An 18,709-nucleotide genomic window follows, 5' to 3' on the forward strand; every position below is an offset into this window, starting at 1 on the left:
GAAACAAACTAGGAACATTGTAAATTTTAAAAAATCTAAATGTAGGCTTTAGTAGTTTTTCTTTCAACACAAGCTGAACTACAATATTTCAAAATAGATTTAATGTTTTCATTAATAATTAATGTAAATAAATGCCTAAATATTTTGATTTATTCTAATTTAATAGAAAGACATTTAGTAATATCTCCCTGAGAACTTGAGAAAAAATGCAGCAACTAGACTCTACATTCTGCAGTAGTCATTACAGTACTATCTGCTCAGAATAACTTGTACGTAATTTGGTTGCAGATATAAAAAAAATAAAAGAATAGCATAGCATTGGGAAACTCAGTTTTACTTTTTACATGCCATCACATAAAAAAGCAAGAGATTAATATAATTATTGTACCGTTAAAAAGCTGAAACCACATTTTTTGGCAAAGCCTGTTGGGGGTTGTATGCAATGGACCCTAGTAACCAAGTAAATCAGATATGTACTCAAAAAAAAAGGAAATTGGTAAACACTGAAATTCTAGTCTCTTGTCTTCTTTAGAAAAGCAACAATTATTTTCCATACAGTATTCGATGTCCAACTTCCTTTTGTGCTTGCCAGTATTTTACATTGTTATGTTTAACTATCACAATCCAGAAACAGTATTGTTTTTCAGTGATTTTAGGTGGAGTGACTGGCAATAATAATGTCTGAAAATCCTAAATTGTCTACCAGACAACAAAGATTATTTATTTTCTGGATAAACCCTTTCTTTTTTCTTAATGATCAGTACAAGCTTTTGCTTTGTCACAAGATAACGTCTATTTGTTATCCCATTCACACCAGCATAATATAGAAATTCAGTGTACACTCACACTGTCCCTTCCTAGAAATCTGCATGCCAAAAATGTCTGTCAGCAATCTTCATCAAACTGTCAAAACTGCCTACATCCTATCCCAAGGTCCAAGAGAAACAAAGACAAATGTATTTTATATATTTTTTTTAAAAGTTGCACTACACTCCTAATTGTGTAAAGTACACGCAACACACATGTATTAAACAATTAGGCTTCCAATTTATGGAAATGCAGACACAAGCACTTTACAATAAAAAAAAAAAAAAAAAAAACTAAAAGAAAACTTTACAAACTGATTCTTTGAAGAGATGTTCTAGAGGTCTACGGTATAGAATTTACTGTGCTAGGCAGTTTTGGGTGCCACTTAATAAATGGATATAATTAAGTTCTGGTAAGAGGTTTAATTCCACTATACCGACTTTGTACAACATTAACGACTTCCTATCCAAATCAAACCCTAACGTTCACTTCATTTAAATGCATCAATTGATATTTTAGTTAAAACAAAACATATCTGCACGATATTTTATCTCGGTTGTTTAAAGGCTATAACCTCATTATCATTGATAATCATGGAACCATTTCATGGCTAAGGGCGACACCATAAACTACTGCGACTGGAGCACCAACATTTGGAAATGTGGTCTCCAGTCTAAACACTGGAACACTAGCAAGCATTGCCTTTAAGAGTAATTATTAGTAGTCCCTGGGTAGAGGCACAACTAGCTTAATTACTGCAGTGGCTTCTTGGCCTGTGTGTAAATAGTGCAGAAATAAACACACCTATTGTGCCAATTATATAACCACCTCCTAATAATATGTATTATTACTATCCTAACATTTTCATTATAAATAGTATTATTTCCAAAAGTTAAATAACAAAGACTGGTTTATACAGGTAATAACTATGAGGACAGCAGTGTACCGATTTTTTTCGCTCGAAACAAACTACACAGTATTACTTTGTGTCACTGAAATTATTTTAAACACAATGGAAATTGTGATGGTATTTGTTTATGTATTTATTGGGGAGGGGGGGTCTGAAAAAAACTATACTCTTTTTTTAAGATAATTTCAAGCAAAAAGTCAACAGAACTACTAACCCACAGTAATCTAAAAAATAAGCTTCGTAGTTTAAATTCACATCATTATTTTAAAACAGAAGTATTACCTCGGGTGGTCTGATTTTGCAGATGCCAGTTTTTTCGGCGATGGGTCGGATCTTGTTGATAAATCCCAAAGGGTCAGAAAAATCCTCCCAACTCGGCTCAAACACCGGGCATTCCGGTGGAGGGACGAACTCGGAATATACCGACATATTTACTTCTTGTTTTCTTTTTCTTCAAATTAAAACGTACTGTAAGTTTCTAACAGCAAAAAAGTACGAATGATTTCGCCTCGTTCCTTTTTATTGTAGTTGTACTTTCAAACACTTCGTGAGGTTGCCTTCTGTGTACCCAACGAGAATTATACAGTACGATTACTTTATCCCCCACATACCGTAGATTATGTAATGTTTGTAACAGGAGTGGGTTTGATTTAACAAGCAAATCAAAACTAAATTCATAATATCTTTCAAGATTTCAAACAAACAACCATTATTTTTTCTACACTGTTGGCCAACCATGAACCTGCAATTCATAGGCCTCCTGCTTTTGATTATCCGAATGCAATCTGCCAAACTAAAATAAAAACAAGAAAAAATAGATTAGTTGCATAGGCCCGGGAAGTCCCAAACATATATTCATATATTAAACTAGCAATGCATTTCATAATATGAAGTACATTGTTAAATAATAACGCTAGGAATAAGGGATAATCTTGGGTCACATTAATCCATCAATTAGTAGCAACAGTTACTTCCCATTCCAGCTTCATCCCACAAAACAGAGAGTGAATTTCCAGGTAAATGAATCCAAAGAGGTTTTACGTTTTTTATTTTTATTCCAATCAGCGACTTTTTTGTCGATTGTAAAACAAGTACGGTAGTAACAAGTCCTTCGCCATGAAAGAGAACGTCCATTTTAAAGAAATAATAATTTCCACAAGAGAAACAATCTGGAGGATTATATATTTATAAAATCCAGAAGCGATATGAATCGTCGCAAAAAGATCCGAATTAACTTTTTCGTTTTCGTCTGTTTATTAACCACCCTCGAAGAGCCATGCCGACGACCTGTCTTCACCGCGACGGCCACTGTCTGAACTAACGTTACACTTAAATAAAATGTATTAAAAAAAAAAAAGAAAACTTTATAAGAAAAATAAACCTCGTCCTATTTTTAATTAAACATCTATATCGATTTATATAGATTCATATTTTATTTTTTCGTGTAAGTTTATTTTATTGCAAATTCCAATTCATTTTGGTAAAAAGCAATCTTCCCCATACCCAGTCTCCTCTTTGCCGTGTAACCACCTCATCAACAACAACGTATACATCCTCTCCCCTCATCAGGCAGGAAAACTAGACCCTATGTTCATTTAGTACAACTAAAAAATAAAGGTGGCTTTGTGTCACGGTTGGGTGTTTAAATAAAATGTGAATACATAATTAGATTTAAAATGAAAGGAAACTGTGAAGGGTAATTTAAGAGTTTTTGTGTGCGGATTTATATCAAATGTGACACTGTATGTTTTAAGGTCAAAGGGATAACTTCCACTGTTAAGGTATTTAAATATTTTCTTCTTTTTCTTTCCGGGGTAAAATTAACTATGGAAAAAATAAGTTAAATTTACATAACCGTCCCCGCCTATCTTATTATTGACCATACTCGAAAATGGTAGGACGTATATCTGCGACACGCGTGACCTGCCTCGCAGTGGCATGAAACATATTCTATAAGCGCTTTTGCCAAAGATACTCGAGTGCCTTCGGTCACCGTGTGTGCAAAGGGTTTGGGGTATGAAAATAACTCGGGGAGGGGGGAGGAGAATTAGAGACGATTTTTGCAGATTTTCAAAAATGCATCGAACTTTTGAAGTAAGTTTCACTTTTGCCCAAGGTCTCTTTAAGGAAACGATAACATTGCTAGCTGACAAAAGGTAATTGTTATAAAAAAAATGCTGTTTTCTCAGCACATCCTGTAATGTGGCGCATGCGCAAAAATGCGCGGAAACATTCTACTATCGATACAGCATTCGGCAGTGACGTTTGAAGCTGTATATCAAACATTATATAAATGTTCTTTATTCGTTTGTAAAATAAACCGTTTTTAACAGGTTTTCAAGAATAAAACAACTACACAGTACGGATGAGGATGCGAGGATGCCTGATTTTAATGATCTGCTTCGTCCAGTAGTTGTTTTTTGTGTATTATAACTATGTTAAATGTTATGTATTCCCAAAGTTACCCAAATTTATTTATTTATTTAAAAATATTATTTCTAATTTATGCAATAAAATCGTTTTTTTTCCCCAGAATTGCTTTCGGTGCTTGTGGTTATTTGGTACAATTTACAAAAAACTGCAATAAAGCATACTGTGCTATTTTAGAAAACAAATATATGTAGTTAAGGCTCACTGTGTGAGCTAGATATTCATAAGTTAAAATTTGTAACTTTGGGAATACATAACATAAAAAAATATTAACAATACATAAAAACTGGAACAAAGCAGGTCATTGATCAGGCACCCCCATCCGCATCTTGTGTGGTTATTTAATCTCAAAAACCTGTTATTTTTTTCTATCTTTATTTTTATAAATTTTTAAAGAACATTACCAAATATATTAATATAATATCTTTGATATAGCTTCAAAACTCTCCTCAGCTTTACCCTTCTGAATGCTGTGCAGATAGTAGAATATCTGCTGTCTGTGCTCTTACTATGTATTTCTGTGCATGCATTACAGTACGGGACTGCTCAGAAAACAGCATTTTTCTTAATAATTACATACTGTTATAATTTGCCAATGTTACTGTTTTCTTCAAGCACTAAATTGATACTGGTATACATACAGAAATAAAATTGCAAATATGAGTACATTTACTATTTCTGTGCCAGCTATTCTATTGAAGCCTCTGGGCTAGAAATGTTTAGTTTTCACTAAACTAAGCTGTATGTTCCCTTCGTCCTGCCACCTTTTTTACTCCTGATTTGAGTGGAACGAGGTCTGTGACAAGATCAAATGAGTGCAGCAGGTAGTATCGAAAGAGTGAGTAGCCCATTTAATGGCCATACACTCCTTTTCAACTACAGAGTAGTTGAGCTCCAGAGGTAGCATCTTTTTACTAAGATACAGTATCGGGTGTTCTACTCCGTCTATCTTTTGGGGCAAGACAGCACCAAACCCATGTCCGACACATCGGTGTGGAAGATGAATCTTTTGGTGAAATCAGGTGTGGTAAGGGTGGGGGCCTGGCAAAGTTTACAGTTAATAGTATCAAATAACCCCCAAACATTCAGCTGACCATTTAATTGAATTTGTAGCACTGTTTTTCATGAGGTCAGCTAAAGGGTTAACCATTGTGGCATACTCGGGCATAAAGCTGTGGTAATAACCAGCCAATCCCAGTAGTGACCTTACCTGAGTCTTGGTTTTGGGGATCACCGTGTCGACCAAAGCCTGGTTTTTGATGGCAATGGGTCTCACCCTTCCATTTCCCATTAAAAATCCGAAATATTGAGTCTCTGCTTTGGCAGACGCACATTTTCTGAAGTTAGCTGTTAGCCGGGCTACCCTTAGAGACTGAAGGACTGCTGTAACCCTAGCCAAATGCTCTCGCCAGGTGGAGTTGTAAATCACCACATCATCAATATATACTGCTGCATATTCATGATGTGTGTGTAAAACCTGGTCCATCAGTCTCTGAAATGCAGCAGGCACACCATGTAGCCAAAACGGCATGGTTTTAAAATGAAACATCCCTTCTGGTGTTGAAAATGCATTTTTTTCTCTAGAGCTGCGGGTTAAGAGGATCTGCCAGTATCCCTTTGTCAGGTTGAGATAAACTTCGCTTTTCCCGGTTCGTTGGCCCAAGACATAGGGTATGCATCGAACTTGGCAATAGCATTTACCTTCCGGACCCTGCTTGATCGGGGAGGCTCAGGCAGCCTACCAGGCTATTGGTGCCATCTTTCTTGGCCGCTATGTCAACTGGACTGCACCACTTGCTCGAGCGTGTCCCATTCCTCTTTGCGAATGCCACTTCGTCATCTTTCCGGGATCCAGTAAGGTCTCTCTCGTATTGTGACACCTGAGGGAGTGACAATGTCATATTCAACCAAGTTAGTCCTGCCGGGCACGTCAGAAAAAACATTGCTGAACTCAATAAGCTCACACAGTTCCCATTGCTAATGTGGAACCAATTGTTCCCCCATCGAAATGATTTTTGTGCTAGGAGTCTCTGGACAGCGGCCTAAATCATCATCTACATTGCCCAGGGCTATAAATAAGACCTCCTTTGCCTGCCAGGGCTTTAACCCTTTGCGGTCCTATGTCAGACCAGGTCCAGGTACAGTTTTGCCTTTCCAGTCTGATGTGAGACCCTGCCCGACATCATCAAAAAGACATAAAGAACAGGTCTCTAGTCGTTTTTTCTCGGAAAAAGTCAAGCAAACCTTTCAATGGCCGAGTGAGACTGAAAGGAGCCGAATGAAGCTGAAAAAAGGGTGTATCTGATAGATCCATGCACCACAGAGATAACACGGACATAAACAAAGGAGATAGCTGCTTCTGCATCCAGCTCTCAAAGAATATCACAGACATTTGCAGAGCTTTTTGAGATGTTATAGTAATAAAATAATGACTTAGCTCACATTATTGAGGAGTTTGGTGATAAAATGAGTGATTAAAAGAGTATTTATCAGTACGCACGTCTATAAAGAGGTATGTGAAACATACAGCGAACAAGGGGTGGGGCTTGGCTGGAGATACAGTACTGAGTGTCCTTTTGCGATTCAATGCCTTTTAAACCTGTTTTACTCTGAAAAAAAAAATGTAAACTGCACGTGTAAAATAAACAATGTGTATGAAAATAAATTGGACCTGACACACCTGACAAGTTCTGAATAAATGGACAGCTAAGGGTTAATAAATTTACATGATAAATTTCACATTCATTAAGGCAAAGCGGCTGTCTAATTTCATAATTCACCTTTCCTATAGGGCCGAATCACTTCATATGGCCCCTGCCATTTAGCACACAATTTCAATTCTGATGAGGGAAGTAGCATTACCTTGCCTTCTGGTCAAAAGGTTCAAATTTGTGCATTTTTGTTGTAATACTGCTGTTGCCATTGCTGAGCAGATTTGGGGTCGTCCTGCAGTACCTCTCTCACTGCAAAAAGGAGGTAAGGAAGAAGTGATGCCCAATGTTTTTGCTCTTGCGTTACAAAATGTCTCAGCATCTGCTTCAAGGTCTGATTAAACCAGCAAACAGTTCCAGCAAACCTTCCATCTGTGGATGATAAGCATACATCCTGATGGGATGTATTTTTTATATTTTATATACCTGTTGTAACATGTTAGACAAAAAGTTGGTTCCATGATCTGTCAAAATCTTGTGTATCCCTACTCTCGCCATAATCTGTACTAACTCTGACTATTGCAGCGGCACTAGTGGATCTCAGTGGAACTGCCTCCAGGTATTGCATTGCATAATCTACCACTACTAATATACGCATATACCCAGAGTGAGAAGGTAGCAAAGGGCCCACTATGTCCTTTGCAATGCATTCAAAAGGAGTGTAAATAACTGGCAGTGAAACCAAAGGGGCGGGGCGCACATGACCCGGTGCTACTCGCTGGCAGTCTGGGCATGTGGCTATATATTTCGACATATCAGTATGAAGAAGGTGACGAAGAATGGCCAGCTTGACCAGGTCATAACTGGTGGAGTTGCGGTCACTCATAGCCTGGTAGGCTGCCTGAGCCTCCCCAATCAGGCAGGGTCCCAGCTGGCTCACCCAGAACCACTGTGGCCATGACGTGGTGGTGGCCATCCGCTCAAACTCAACCAGGTACGCCTCTGGGTCATCCTTCTCTGACATCTTCATCACCTGAGCCTTCGGTGCCAACATCGCTGGTGTTCCTGTAGGGGCTGGTGCTGTGGAAAATGCCAGCCCTACCTGTTCAATGAGCGCAATGTAGCACTCCTCCATCTTTTCTCCTCTGTCTCACGTCTGCTGTCCAGTGCCTCCAGCAGCTCTGCCAGTGTGTTGCGGTGTATGATCCCACTCTGGCAAAGTGGTTGATTGTGTACAGGTGCAGGAGTGATCCAGTGCGCAATGAACAGAGAGAGAATTGTAATCCAGCTGGAAAAGAGTTTTCTATTTATTATAATAATGTATTATTATTATTATTATCATGAATGATAAAGACTATTCTCCTCCCTATTAACACTGTAAAGGACATTTAAAATTTTTCCAACACTTTGTAAGGGCCATTCAACCCCCATTTTCCTTGGGTATAATCATGCCTGTTTTCCTACATTATATGCTTGGTGACTGACCCAAAGCTCATAAAATAATTTCTTACCCTCAGTAGACCGGCTCTGGTGACACTTGGCAGCTTTACCTGTGCTAAGTTGTTGTGCCAGGGATGCTATATAATCACTCTGGCAAAGTGGTTGATTGTGTACAGGTGCAGGAGTGATGCTGTGCGCAATGAACAGACAGAGATCTGTAATTCAGTTGGAAAAGTTTTTTTTATTTATTATAATCCTGGTCCGGTAACCAAATAATAATTCCAGGCAATACACAATAATGTATAATGCACTGGAAACAAACAAATGGGTTGCAGTTCGAAATAATAAACACACCTATCTTTCCCACAATGTACAAACACGGTCACCAGTCCTAGGTGCGTGCTGCAGTGCGCGTGGTGAGTAATACAAGTTTATTTGTGACAAAAGTGAAGTGCTGTTCCGGGTTTTGTGCTGGCTTGGTGACAGATCCTGAATGTGTTAGCCATCTAATAATTACAAACGGCTCACCCCCTTCCAGGCTGGTCGACTTCCCTTGAAACCTGGGAAAGAACTGTCAGACCAACCCTTCCATGGAATGCTGTTCTTGCTGCTTATTGCCCTCACAGGTCGGGAGGGAGATTTTCAACCAAGAATCATTGTATTTCTGTCACATCATTCACAAAGTGATAGGACCCCACCAGTTTAATGCCCAATACCAAATCAACAGGCAGTGTCATTTCCCTTCTAAACATCACCTGGAAAGGGATATGTTTTGTACTGGCATGAATACTACTACAATATACCATCATAGCATAAGGCAGAAGTTCATCCCAATTAGTTTGAATAGCATCCACCAATGTACTGCTCATTCTTTCAACCAACCTATCAGAATGAGGGTGATAGAGGATCCATGTTTTGCTAATGCCCAATAACTAGATCCAGGAGTCAGCTGAATTTGGTTTTGTGACAGACTTGAAGAAAATATGACTGGCTAATCTGACTTTCCAAAAAAACAATTTAAACTTAGCTGAACATTTTAATAAACCAAAGGGAGCAGAGTAGTCAGAGCCCATGCAATGCGTGCACAACTACTGCAGAAAATATGAAATTTGATTCACAAGTTATTAAAAATGTATTTTTTATTATCAGAGATGTGTTTGTATTTTCTTTACAAGTTGCCTGATGGTATATGATATTATTATTATTGTTTATTAATTTAGCTGATGCCTTTATCCAAGGTAGCCATTTATTAGCAACATTCAAATTAAATATGAAGGATTACGAAAAAATAGGAAATGTAGCATTGCCTGAAAAAATTTTGTTATCACTGTACAGCTGGAGCACAGACCCTGAACTCGTCTCAAAAAACATATATCACTATAATAAACATATAAACTATATCAAAACATGAATAAAGCTCAATAACTAAGCAACAGCATTCAGAATAATTGCATACATTTAATCTATGTACTTTTTAATTATGTATAAACACTGTGTTCAATAAGGCAAGCTATATCATGTTCACTTCTGACACCCATTAAACAGCTGTGTCAGACTAGGGGGGAAATGAAAGAAAAATGTAGTCCAGGAGGGGCCAAAAGACTACATCAGCCAGAATGCAACGGGAGAGAGCCAGGTTTAGGTTCACCTGGCTCTAATAATGATGAATGCCTGTGACAAAGTGCCCGCCCCTGTTTATATTATCTGTTATGTTGCGTGTGGTGTGTTTAATGTTGGTGTATAGGCATTGGTACACAGGATATAAATGGGTCTGTTTCACATGTGTTTAAAAATGTATATTTACATCTAGGGACGAGGATTGCACAACACTTCACGTGCAAGTAAAAAGTAATATATGAGCACAGGGAATTGCACTTTATTAATTCACGTGCAGTTGTACCGCGACTCCAATTGAATGATTGATTAGCTGTCGAGTCTTGGTACAGCCGCATAAAAGTAACATGTTCTCACCCACTCGGGGTTGGGTGTTCGGTGAGTGGAGAACGGGATTGGAGACAGAGGAAATAATAAGTATAATAATAATAACGTAAAGTAAAAGCTCACCGTGTTTTGTTTGGTCCATTTTGTTTGTCTGTTTATTTTGGCGAATGTGTCCTGTATTTTTGTTTGTTACCACTGTTTGTTTTCTGTTCTGTTTATTTATTAAATGCTGAGTGAAAGCATTCGCTCAGCTCAACCAAACTCCATCTCTCGCTGTTTATTTTCCTGTTTCTGGTCTGACGCCACCCACTCCAGCCGTCTTTGTGACAATGCCACATTTAAACCAGGAGAAATGTTTGTTCGTGGCAGTCTCAAGTCTGTGTTTGTTTCGTGGCAAAGTCTCCACTCGGTGTGAGGTCGTCAGAAACACGGTGAAAAATGGTAATTTATATATAAACATATCATATATGATAGAGGTCAGACACATATATTGATATATACATGTGTCATATTATATATACATCGCCCCATAGACCCCTTATTTATTATAGATTATATATATATATATGAAATAAAAAGCAAAAAAGCTACTGTATTGACCTTTTCTGTTTGTCATGTATGTTTAAAAACTGTTTTGTTTTTAGCAGTAAAAGGTGTAGCCGTCCGGTTTATACTTATACTAAAGGATTTTCCTTAAAAGTTTAGTTAGCACTCCTTGGTGGAGTTAGGTTTTTGTTTTGGTTTTGTTTGTTTTTTGTTATTGTAAATAATAAAAGTGCACATACATGCTAAAAATGAAAATCTTGTGTCTGGGTCTGTATTTGAAAAGGGCAAAACAAACCTCAGCCACAAGGCTGCATAATTGTCAAGTACAAAGGAGACATAATTTACTTGATGGAGCTAGGGATGACCTCTTATTCACATGAGCCCAGATGTGTAAAAATTGCAGTCCACAGGTACACTATATGCTGATAAACTCAAGAATATATTAGCTATCTGAGTCACATTAGGAAACCATGGGCAACTGTAACAGGGGGTCTTAGTACCTGCTACTTTTGTTGTGGGTGTCTGCTGAATGATGAGAGAGAGGAATGCAGTTGACAACCTCACTCAGACATCCAGGTTTTATTTCAAATAAACAGCAGGTGGCTGCCACTAGGGTACCAGCAATGATAGCCTAGTGCAGGAGGACATACACAGACAGTGTGTAATCAACATAATAACTCAAAACAGTTAAAAACAAAAGGTTGCCAAACACTGGCTTAGCACTGCTCCCACTAAAAGGGATGTCCCGCTCCGGAAACTATTCTGACACACTCTGTGATAAACTGATGTGGGATAAAAATCCTCTAAATTAATCCCTACACAACTCACTCACCCTGGCTCTCCACACAGTAGTAAGGCTGCGCACTTGCTGAAACTAGACCAAAAGAACTGACTTTCCAGCTCCTTTTTTATACCATGTGGTTGGGCTGAATTGATCATCAATTAGTAAATTTAAGCCCCAGCTACATTCCGCACATGGATTTGGCAGAGTTGGATTTAACCCCATCCCTGCCAAACTTAAATTAAAAACTTTTCAACTTTATTAACAACTGCAAAAACCTGCCATATCTAGTACAAACATGTATTCAATATTTTATATATTCAATATATAAATATAAACAACACATTATTTACATGTGCAGGGCTTTCAAAAACCAATGTTATTTTATCAAACCTGTGGTATATTAATGAGAGCTTTAGGAGCAAGTGATTTTGAAACAAAATGTGCTTTGAAATTGAGTTGATGAGGTTGTTATTGGACGCATTTCTTGTTAACAAAGCAGGTCACAGTCACAAAGACGGCTGCAGTGGGTGACATCAGACCAGAAACAGGAACCAACACAGAAGAGACAGAGAGAGGGTGGAGTTTTGGTGAAGCTGAGTGCTTGCTTGCGCTCAGCATTTAATAATTAAACAGAGCAGAAAAAAAAGGTTGCAAGACAAACAAAACACAGGACACAGCACTTTAGCCAAAATAAATATACAAACAAAATGTACTAACACTAAACAGACAAACAAATGAGTGGACGAACAGACAAACACGGTGAGTGAAATGAATTTACGTTTTTATTTTTCTCCTCTCCACACCTGTTCTCCACTCACTGAACACACAACCCCGAGTGAGTGAAAACATGCTGCTTTTATGCAACTGTACCGAGACTCAATTGCTAATCAATCATTCAATTGGAGTCTTGGTACAACTGCAAGTGAATTTACTTAGTGCAATTCCCTGTGCTCACATATTACATTTTGCCTGCACGTGAAGTACGTGCAATTCCGTTAAGGACACTATATTTATTTATTTCAATGTAAAATTTTGGCCGTGCACAAGTATTAGGTTATAGGGTACATATGTACGTTAGTCCATATTGTGACACAAGTATGAGTGTAAATACACATACACCAACATTGTACATGTTGTAATTGCAACATACAACACGTAATAGCCCAGGGGGGGCATTTATCGGGTCCCCCCCCGTGAAACGGTGTTCATCGTAAGCATGTCCAGGACAAAGATCCTCGAGCAGGTTCAGAAGCATTTAAACTAGAAAGGAAGGGGGGAGAAATAAAAAAAAAAACAGAAGGGAGACCGCATCAAAACAAGGTCAACAACTCAGGTAAGGCAACCATTAAATGTATTTATCTAAATGCTAGAAGTATCAGAAACAAAATTTTAGAACTTCTACTGCACTGACAAGTAACTATGATGTGATAGGTGTTACAGAAACTTGGTCATCTGAGAATGATGGGGAAGAAAATAATAATTGTGGATATACACTGTATAGAAAAGACAGGCAGGACAGAAGAGGAGGAGGGGTAGTGCTATACATAAGAAACAGTCTTGAAGCCCAGGTGTTAAACCTGGACAAAGAAAATAAAGCCGAATCAATATGGGTCAGAATAACGGACAAAAATTCAAAGGGCATAATAATAGGAGCATGCTATAGACCGCCAGATTCAGACGGTGAGCACAATAATCTGTTAAACAATGACATTAGAAATGCGTGTAGCAAAGGAGAAGCCATACTAATGGGGGATTTCAACTTCCCCCATATAAAATGGGAAAACCTGGTGGGTAGCACAACGAACGAAATTGAAATGGTAGAAATGACAAATGACTGCTTCATAACACAATCTGTCAAGGCACCAACTAGAGGGGAGGCATGCCTTGATTTAGTCTTTTCAAATAATGAAGACAGAATAACTAAAACAGAGGTCAGAGAACCACTAGCAAACTCAGACCACAACATGGTCTCATTTTAAGTGCTTTTTAAAACCCTGTGGCAGGAAATGGCGATGCGGTCACTCAGACCAGAAGGAGGAACAACAAAAACAAAGGTATGGTGCAGTGGCACATGGGCCGTTTTATTTAATGAGAACAAAAATAATTAAAATATTTAAACAAAAATAAATACTTGCTCGCAGTGCAAAAATAAAACAATTAAACAAAATAAATCTCGAACACAAAAGTAAACGCTAAGGTCAGGCTGAGCAGCTGCCTTCACTGATCCTTATATTCTTTTAAATCTCTCTCGCCTCTCGCTCTCCCGTTCTCCACTTCTGAACACCCACCCGGAGTGAGGAGAGCTGCAGGTATTTATACAGGTGACCATCTCCCGATTAGCCACAACTTAATCGCTTAATTCGGGAGATGGCCACCTTCTGCATAAGTTTTTAATGTGGATGGGGCTTCCCATCCATGCTGCAAAACAATAACAAAACGCACGGCGGTTCGCCGTCATCTATACACAAATATAAAACAATAAACAAGTACAAAATAACACAGGGGTGGCGGGGAAGACCCTGTTCTAAAAATAAACAAACAATACGATTAAACAGCAGGGCTTTCCTACCGCCCTGCTACAAACCCAAAAAGTAATGATTAAAGCTAAGGTTTACAATTTAAGAAAAGCAAACTATAAAGGTATGAAACAGAGACTAACAGAAGTAGACTGGAGTAAAATAGAGAAAACATCCACAGAAAAAGGATGGCTGTTCTTCAAAAATGTAGTACAAGAGGCGCAAAACAATTACAGCCCTAAAGTAGACAAATCTAAATGTAAAACTACATTGCCAAAATGGTTTAATAGATCAATCAAAAAATATTCAGCGAAAAAAGGCACTTTACAGAGCGTTTTAAAAGGGACCAAAAACAAAGTACAAAGAAAGAGTACAGAGGTGTTAAAGGGACTATGAGCTCTTAAAATAAACAAATCACTTGGGCCGGATGAGATCCTCCCAGTAGTACTCAAAGAAATGAAAAAGAAGTAATTTACAAACCGCTAACCAAGATCATGCAGCGGTCTCTTGACACGGGTAATACCAATCCACAAAAAGGGAAAAAAAACTGAACCAGGTAACTACAGACCAGTAAGCCTGACTTCTATTATATGCAAACTTATGGAAACTATAATAAGATCCAAAATGGATAATTACCTATATGGTAACAGTATCCTGGGAGACAGTCAACATGGTTTTAGGAAAGGGAGATTGTGTCTAACTAACCTGCTTGATTTTTTTGAGGATGCAACATCGATAATGGATAATTGCAAAGCATATGACTTGGTTTATTTAGATTTCCAGAAAGCTTTTGACAAAGTCCCACATAAAAGATTAATTCTCAAACTGAATGCAGTAGGGATTCAAGGAAACACATGTACATGGATTAGGGAGTGGTTAACATGTAGAAAACAGAAAGTACTGATTAGAGGAGAAACCTCAGAATGGAGTGAGGTAACCAGTGGAGTACCACAGGGATCAATATTAGGTCCTCTGCTATTCCTAATCTACATTAATGATTTAGATTCTGGTATAGTAAGCAAACTTGTTAAATTTGCAGACGACACAAAAGTATGAGGAGTGGCAAACACTGTTGCAGCAGCAAAGGTCATTCAAAATGATCTAGACAAGATTCAGAACTGGGCAGACACATGGCAAATGACATTTAATAGAGAAAAGTATAAGGTACTGCACGCAGGAAATAAAAATGTACATTATAAATATCATATGGGAGATACTGAAATTGGAGAAGGAATCTATGAAAAAGACCTAGGAGTTTTTGTTGACTCAGAAATGTCTTCATCTTGATAATGTGGGGAAGCTATAAAAAAGGCCAACAAGATGCTCGGATACATTATGAAAAGTGTTGAATTTAAATCAAAGGAAGCAATGTTAAAACTGTACAATGCATTAGTAAGACCTCATCTTGAATATTGTGTTCAGTTCTGGTCACCTCGCTACAGGATATTGCTGTACAGTATATTGCTGCTCTAGAAAGAGTGCAAAAAAGAGCGACCAGAATTATTCCAGGTTTAAAAGTCATGTCATATGCAGACAGGCTAAAAGAATTGAATCTATTCAGTCTTGAACAAAGAAGACTACGCTGCGACCTAATTCAAGCATTCGAAATTCTAAAAGGTATTGACAATGTCGACCCAAGGGACTTTTTCAACCTGAAAAAAGAAACAAGGACCAGGGATCACAAATGGAGATTAGACAAAGGGGCATTCAGAACAGAAAATAGGAGGCACTGGACAGAATCCACCCACTATTTTTGGTGAAACACAATTTTTTACACTCCATCTACACTGTTATTTATCTTGAATAGTAGCCTCTTTTATTTCTCCCCAATACTTCTCTGCGTGTGCACTCTAGCGAAACAACAACTTGAGCTCTACAGAAATTCACAAATGGCACCAGGAATTGAAGTTGACGTGACAACTGGTAGATAGCAGTTTCATTGAATTTTTTTTTTTTTTTAAAGAACGTTATCACATAATAGCAACAGTGTTGATTCAGTTCAACATTTCTTAAATAAGCAAAGTGAAAATTAATATAACAGCTGATCTTGTTTTTTCTCTTCCAAAAATGACAAATACTATCCAAACAGATTCGATGAAAATAGCATTTGCTCCAAACAGGCATTGCGTTCCTAGCAAAATCTCTTGATATGCTGAAAATAATTGTGAAAGCGCATCATACAAAGCAGAATTTGTTTAATAGCATATCAGTGTTTACAAATACGCTGCTCATCTGTTTTAGGCTATAATATAAAGCCTTCCATTCTTAATTTTAGTGCATACAAATTGTTATGTTTTTTATTTGTCATTTGCTATTTTTTCTGTTTTTTTCTTTCTTTTTAAAATGTTATGCATACAACTTAACAAGATGGCTTTCTGCTGTATTGTGTGTTGTACAGGTATAAGTCACAATATATTTTGGTATATTTTTTGTGTACTTGTAGGGTGTTTTTTATTTATGATTTGCTTAACCCGTTTATTTTTCGGAAATTAAAAAAAGAAACTGTCAAATACAGTAGGCTACAGTAACTTTCGGTTTCTATAAAATAAATAATTTAGAATCTTACTTCAGCATATTAAATGTAGGTTAGACTTGTAGTGAAAAAAATTAAGCTGACGAATGGTTTTTGAAATATAAAACAATAAACAAGTACAAAATAACACAGGGGTGGCGGGGAAGACCCTGTTCTAAAAATAAACAAACAATAAACATACCTCCAATACAATCATATAAGCACGAGATTTAAACTGACTTCGGAAAAGGCTTCAGTACAGCTCGGTGCATGATATGTTTGTATCAGAAAGCATCAATAATCATGGAGTTAATTTGAAATAGATGAAAAGTCTGACAAAACTTTACAATTTGGGGTATTTATACCTTTGTAAACAACTATTGACTCCACTCCCATTTGTCCTACTTCTGTCCAATGATAGGGGTTTCCACTCTAACATTGCACATTCCCTCTGCGGGGGAAAAGGGGGGCTGCATACCACGTTGTACCTAGCAGGGCGCATCCTTACCTTTCAGTTCCCCTCCACCATCTCACACTATCTCTGCTAATCTCCTGCTTTGGCATTTAGCTCAGACACCCATCTGTGACTGAATCGTGTTAGGCTATGCAAAACTGAACGTAGCTGGTTTTGTCGATGGGAAATGAAAGAACTTGAAACTTACCCAATACTGTATAGAAACTTAATATAAAAGCATATTAAAGCTACTGAATCAGTTAGCACATTAAAATGACTATAAAAACACATTTACACATAATTTAAACAATGATTAAAAACAACTTAACTATAAAAGACACACACACACACAATCTAAAACTTACAATAAATAACATAATACCTCATCCAGAAAGCCAGCACTACAGTCCACCCTTTTTATACTGAATTGTACAACTATAATCAAGTACAATCAAATTATTATGTATCTTATTAGTTATTCCTGAGCTACTGAGCAAACTTATGCTTAGTCAGAGACTGTTGTATCCAAGAATTAATGAGGTCACTATGGTATTCTTAATAACATATTATCAGCCTCTCTTCATTAATCCTTTTCTTGAAAGTGGGCTACTGCTTCATCGGGTTGCTCTTCACTACATGCTTTTTGCAATCTGATTTCTGCCGCCCCTTTATTGGCAGTGAGCCTCTCTGGCTCTCTTGCTCTGGCTCTCTCACTTGGTTCTTAGCTTTGGAGGTGGGAGGTGGGGGGGGGGGGGGGGGGGGGGAATTCCTTCCCCCACCTCTTCATGTTGGGGTGTGATGCTTTCCACCTACAGTCTGTTGAAACAGGATTTTCAAAATCATGTGCAATATTTTTATTTTCCCTGCAAATCATAACTTAAACACTCTTTAATGTCATGACCACAACACTGTTTGATCCGTACAGCATTGGATTAAGTCCAAATGATAGTTATGAATTAAGTGAAAACGTTTCATATACTAGGCAAGTCGTTATGTTTGTGTTAATTGGGGTGACTGGAGGACTTTGCCATACCACATGTGTATTAGTTTCATAATAGGATGCTTTGTGCACTATATCACTATCCTTTCTTTGTAACCACTGTCTGAGATTTCACATACCATGTATCAGTACCATATTTACATTATTCAAAACAGTTGTACACTCTGGACCAATAATGATGTCTTTCTCCAGTAATGGGGAAATAGGTGCTATCCAGCCATTCTTTTGGTGTCTGGCATTAGCCCTCCTCATATGTTCCTTCATACTGTTCTGACCATACTGTACTGTTTAGAGCATCATTATTGGACCACAGCCCTACCTCCAACTCCAAGCATTGTTGAGTATATGGTTTAGTGTCATTGTTTCCAATTGTGGAGGCGCAGTCTCTATGATCAAAGTTCATGCTTGATTCGTTTAGTATAAGGTGCTCTTGCTCTCCTTTTCTCCATTGAAAGATGTGCTCAGGTTTTCATGTGGGTCTCCACGACTCCAGCAGTCGGATGAAAGTTCAAAGCCTTTTGGCCATGCCTGTGGTCCCAGTGCAAGTTTGAACTGCAATTGTACATATTGTCCTTGTTTAATACACCAAGTCTTCTTCTCCATGGTCACAGGAGGGTCCCATCTGGCTTTTGTTATTCTGTGGAGAGAGAGCGAGAGAGAGTGAGAGAGAATGATCAAGTGTAGTATATACTGTTATGTAGTTTTTATAACTTTCACT

At 37.9% G+C, this 18,709-nt stretch overlaps 1 protein-coding gene across 1 annotated transcript in view; it reads right to left on the reverse strand.

Annotated features, from left to right (window-relative positions):
- kdm5a (lysine (K)-specific demethylase 5A) overlaps positions 1 to 3,251 on the reverse strand; it is a 119,914-nt gene extending 116,663 nt beyond the window's left edge. Inside the window, exon 1 of the mRNA XM_041253949.1 lies at positions 2,000 to 3,251. Within this exon, the coding sequence (XP_041109883.1) occupies positions 2,000 to 2,146 (147 nt within the window). The 5' untranslated portion in view covers positions 2,147 to 3,251. The remainder of the gene's footprint in view (positions 1 to 1,999) is intronic.
- Positions 3,252 to 18,709: the final 15,458 nt, after the last annotated feature.

The sequence above is a fragment of the Polyodon spathula genome, chromosome 7, assembly GCF_017654505.1.
Source record: "Polyodon spathula isolate WHYD16114869_AA chromosome 7, ASM1765450v1, whole genome shotgun sequence".
Lineage (NCBI taxonomy): Eukaryota > Metazoa > Chordata > Actinopteri > Acipenseriformes > Polyodontidae > Polyodon > Polyodon spathula.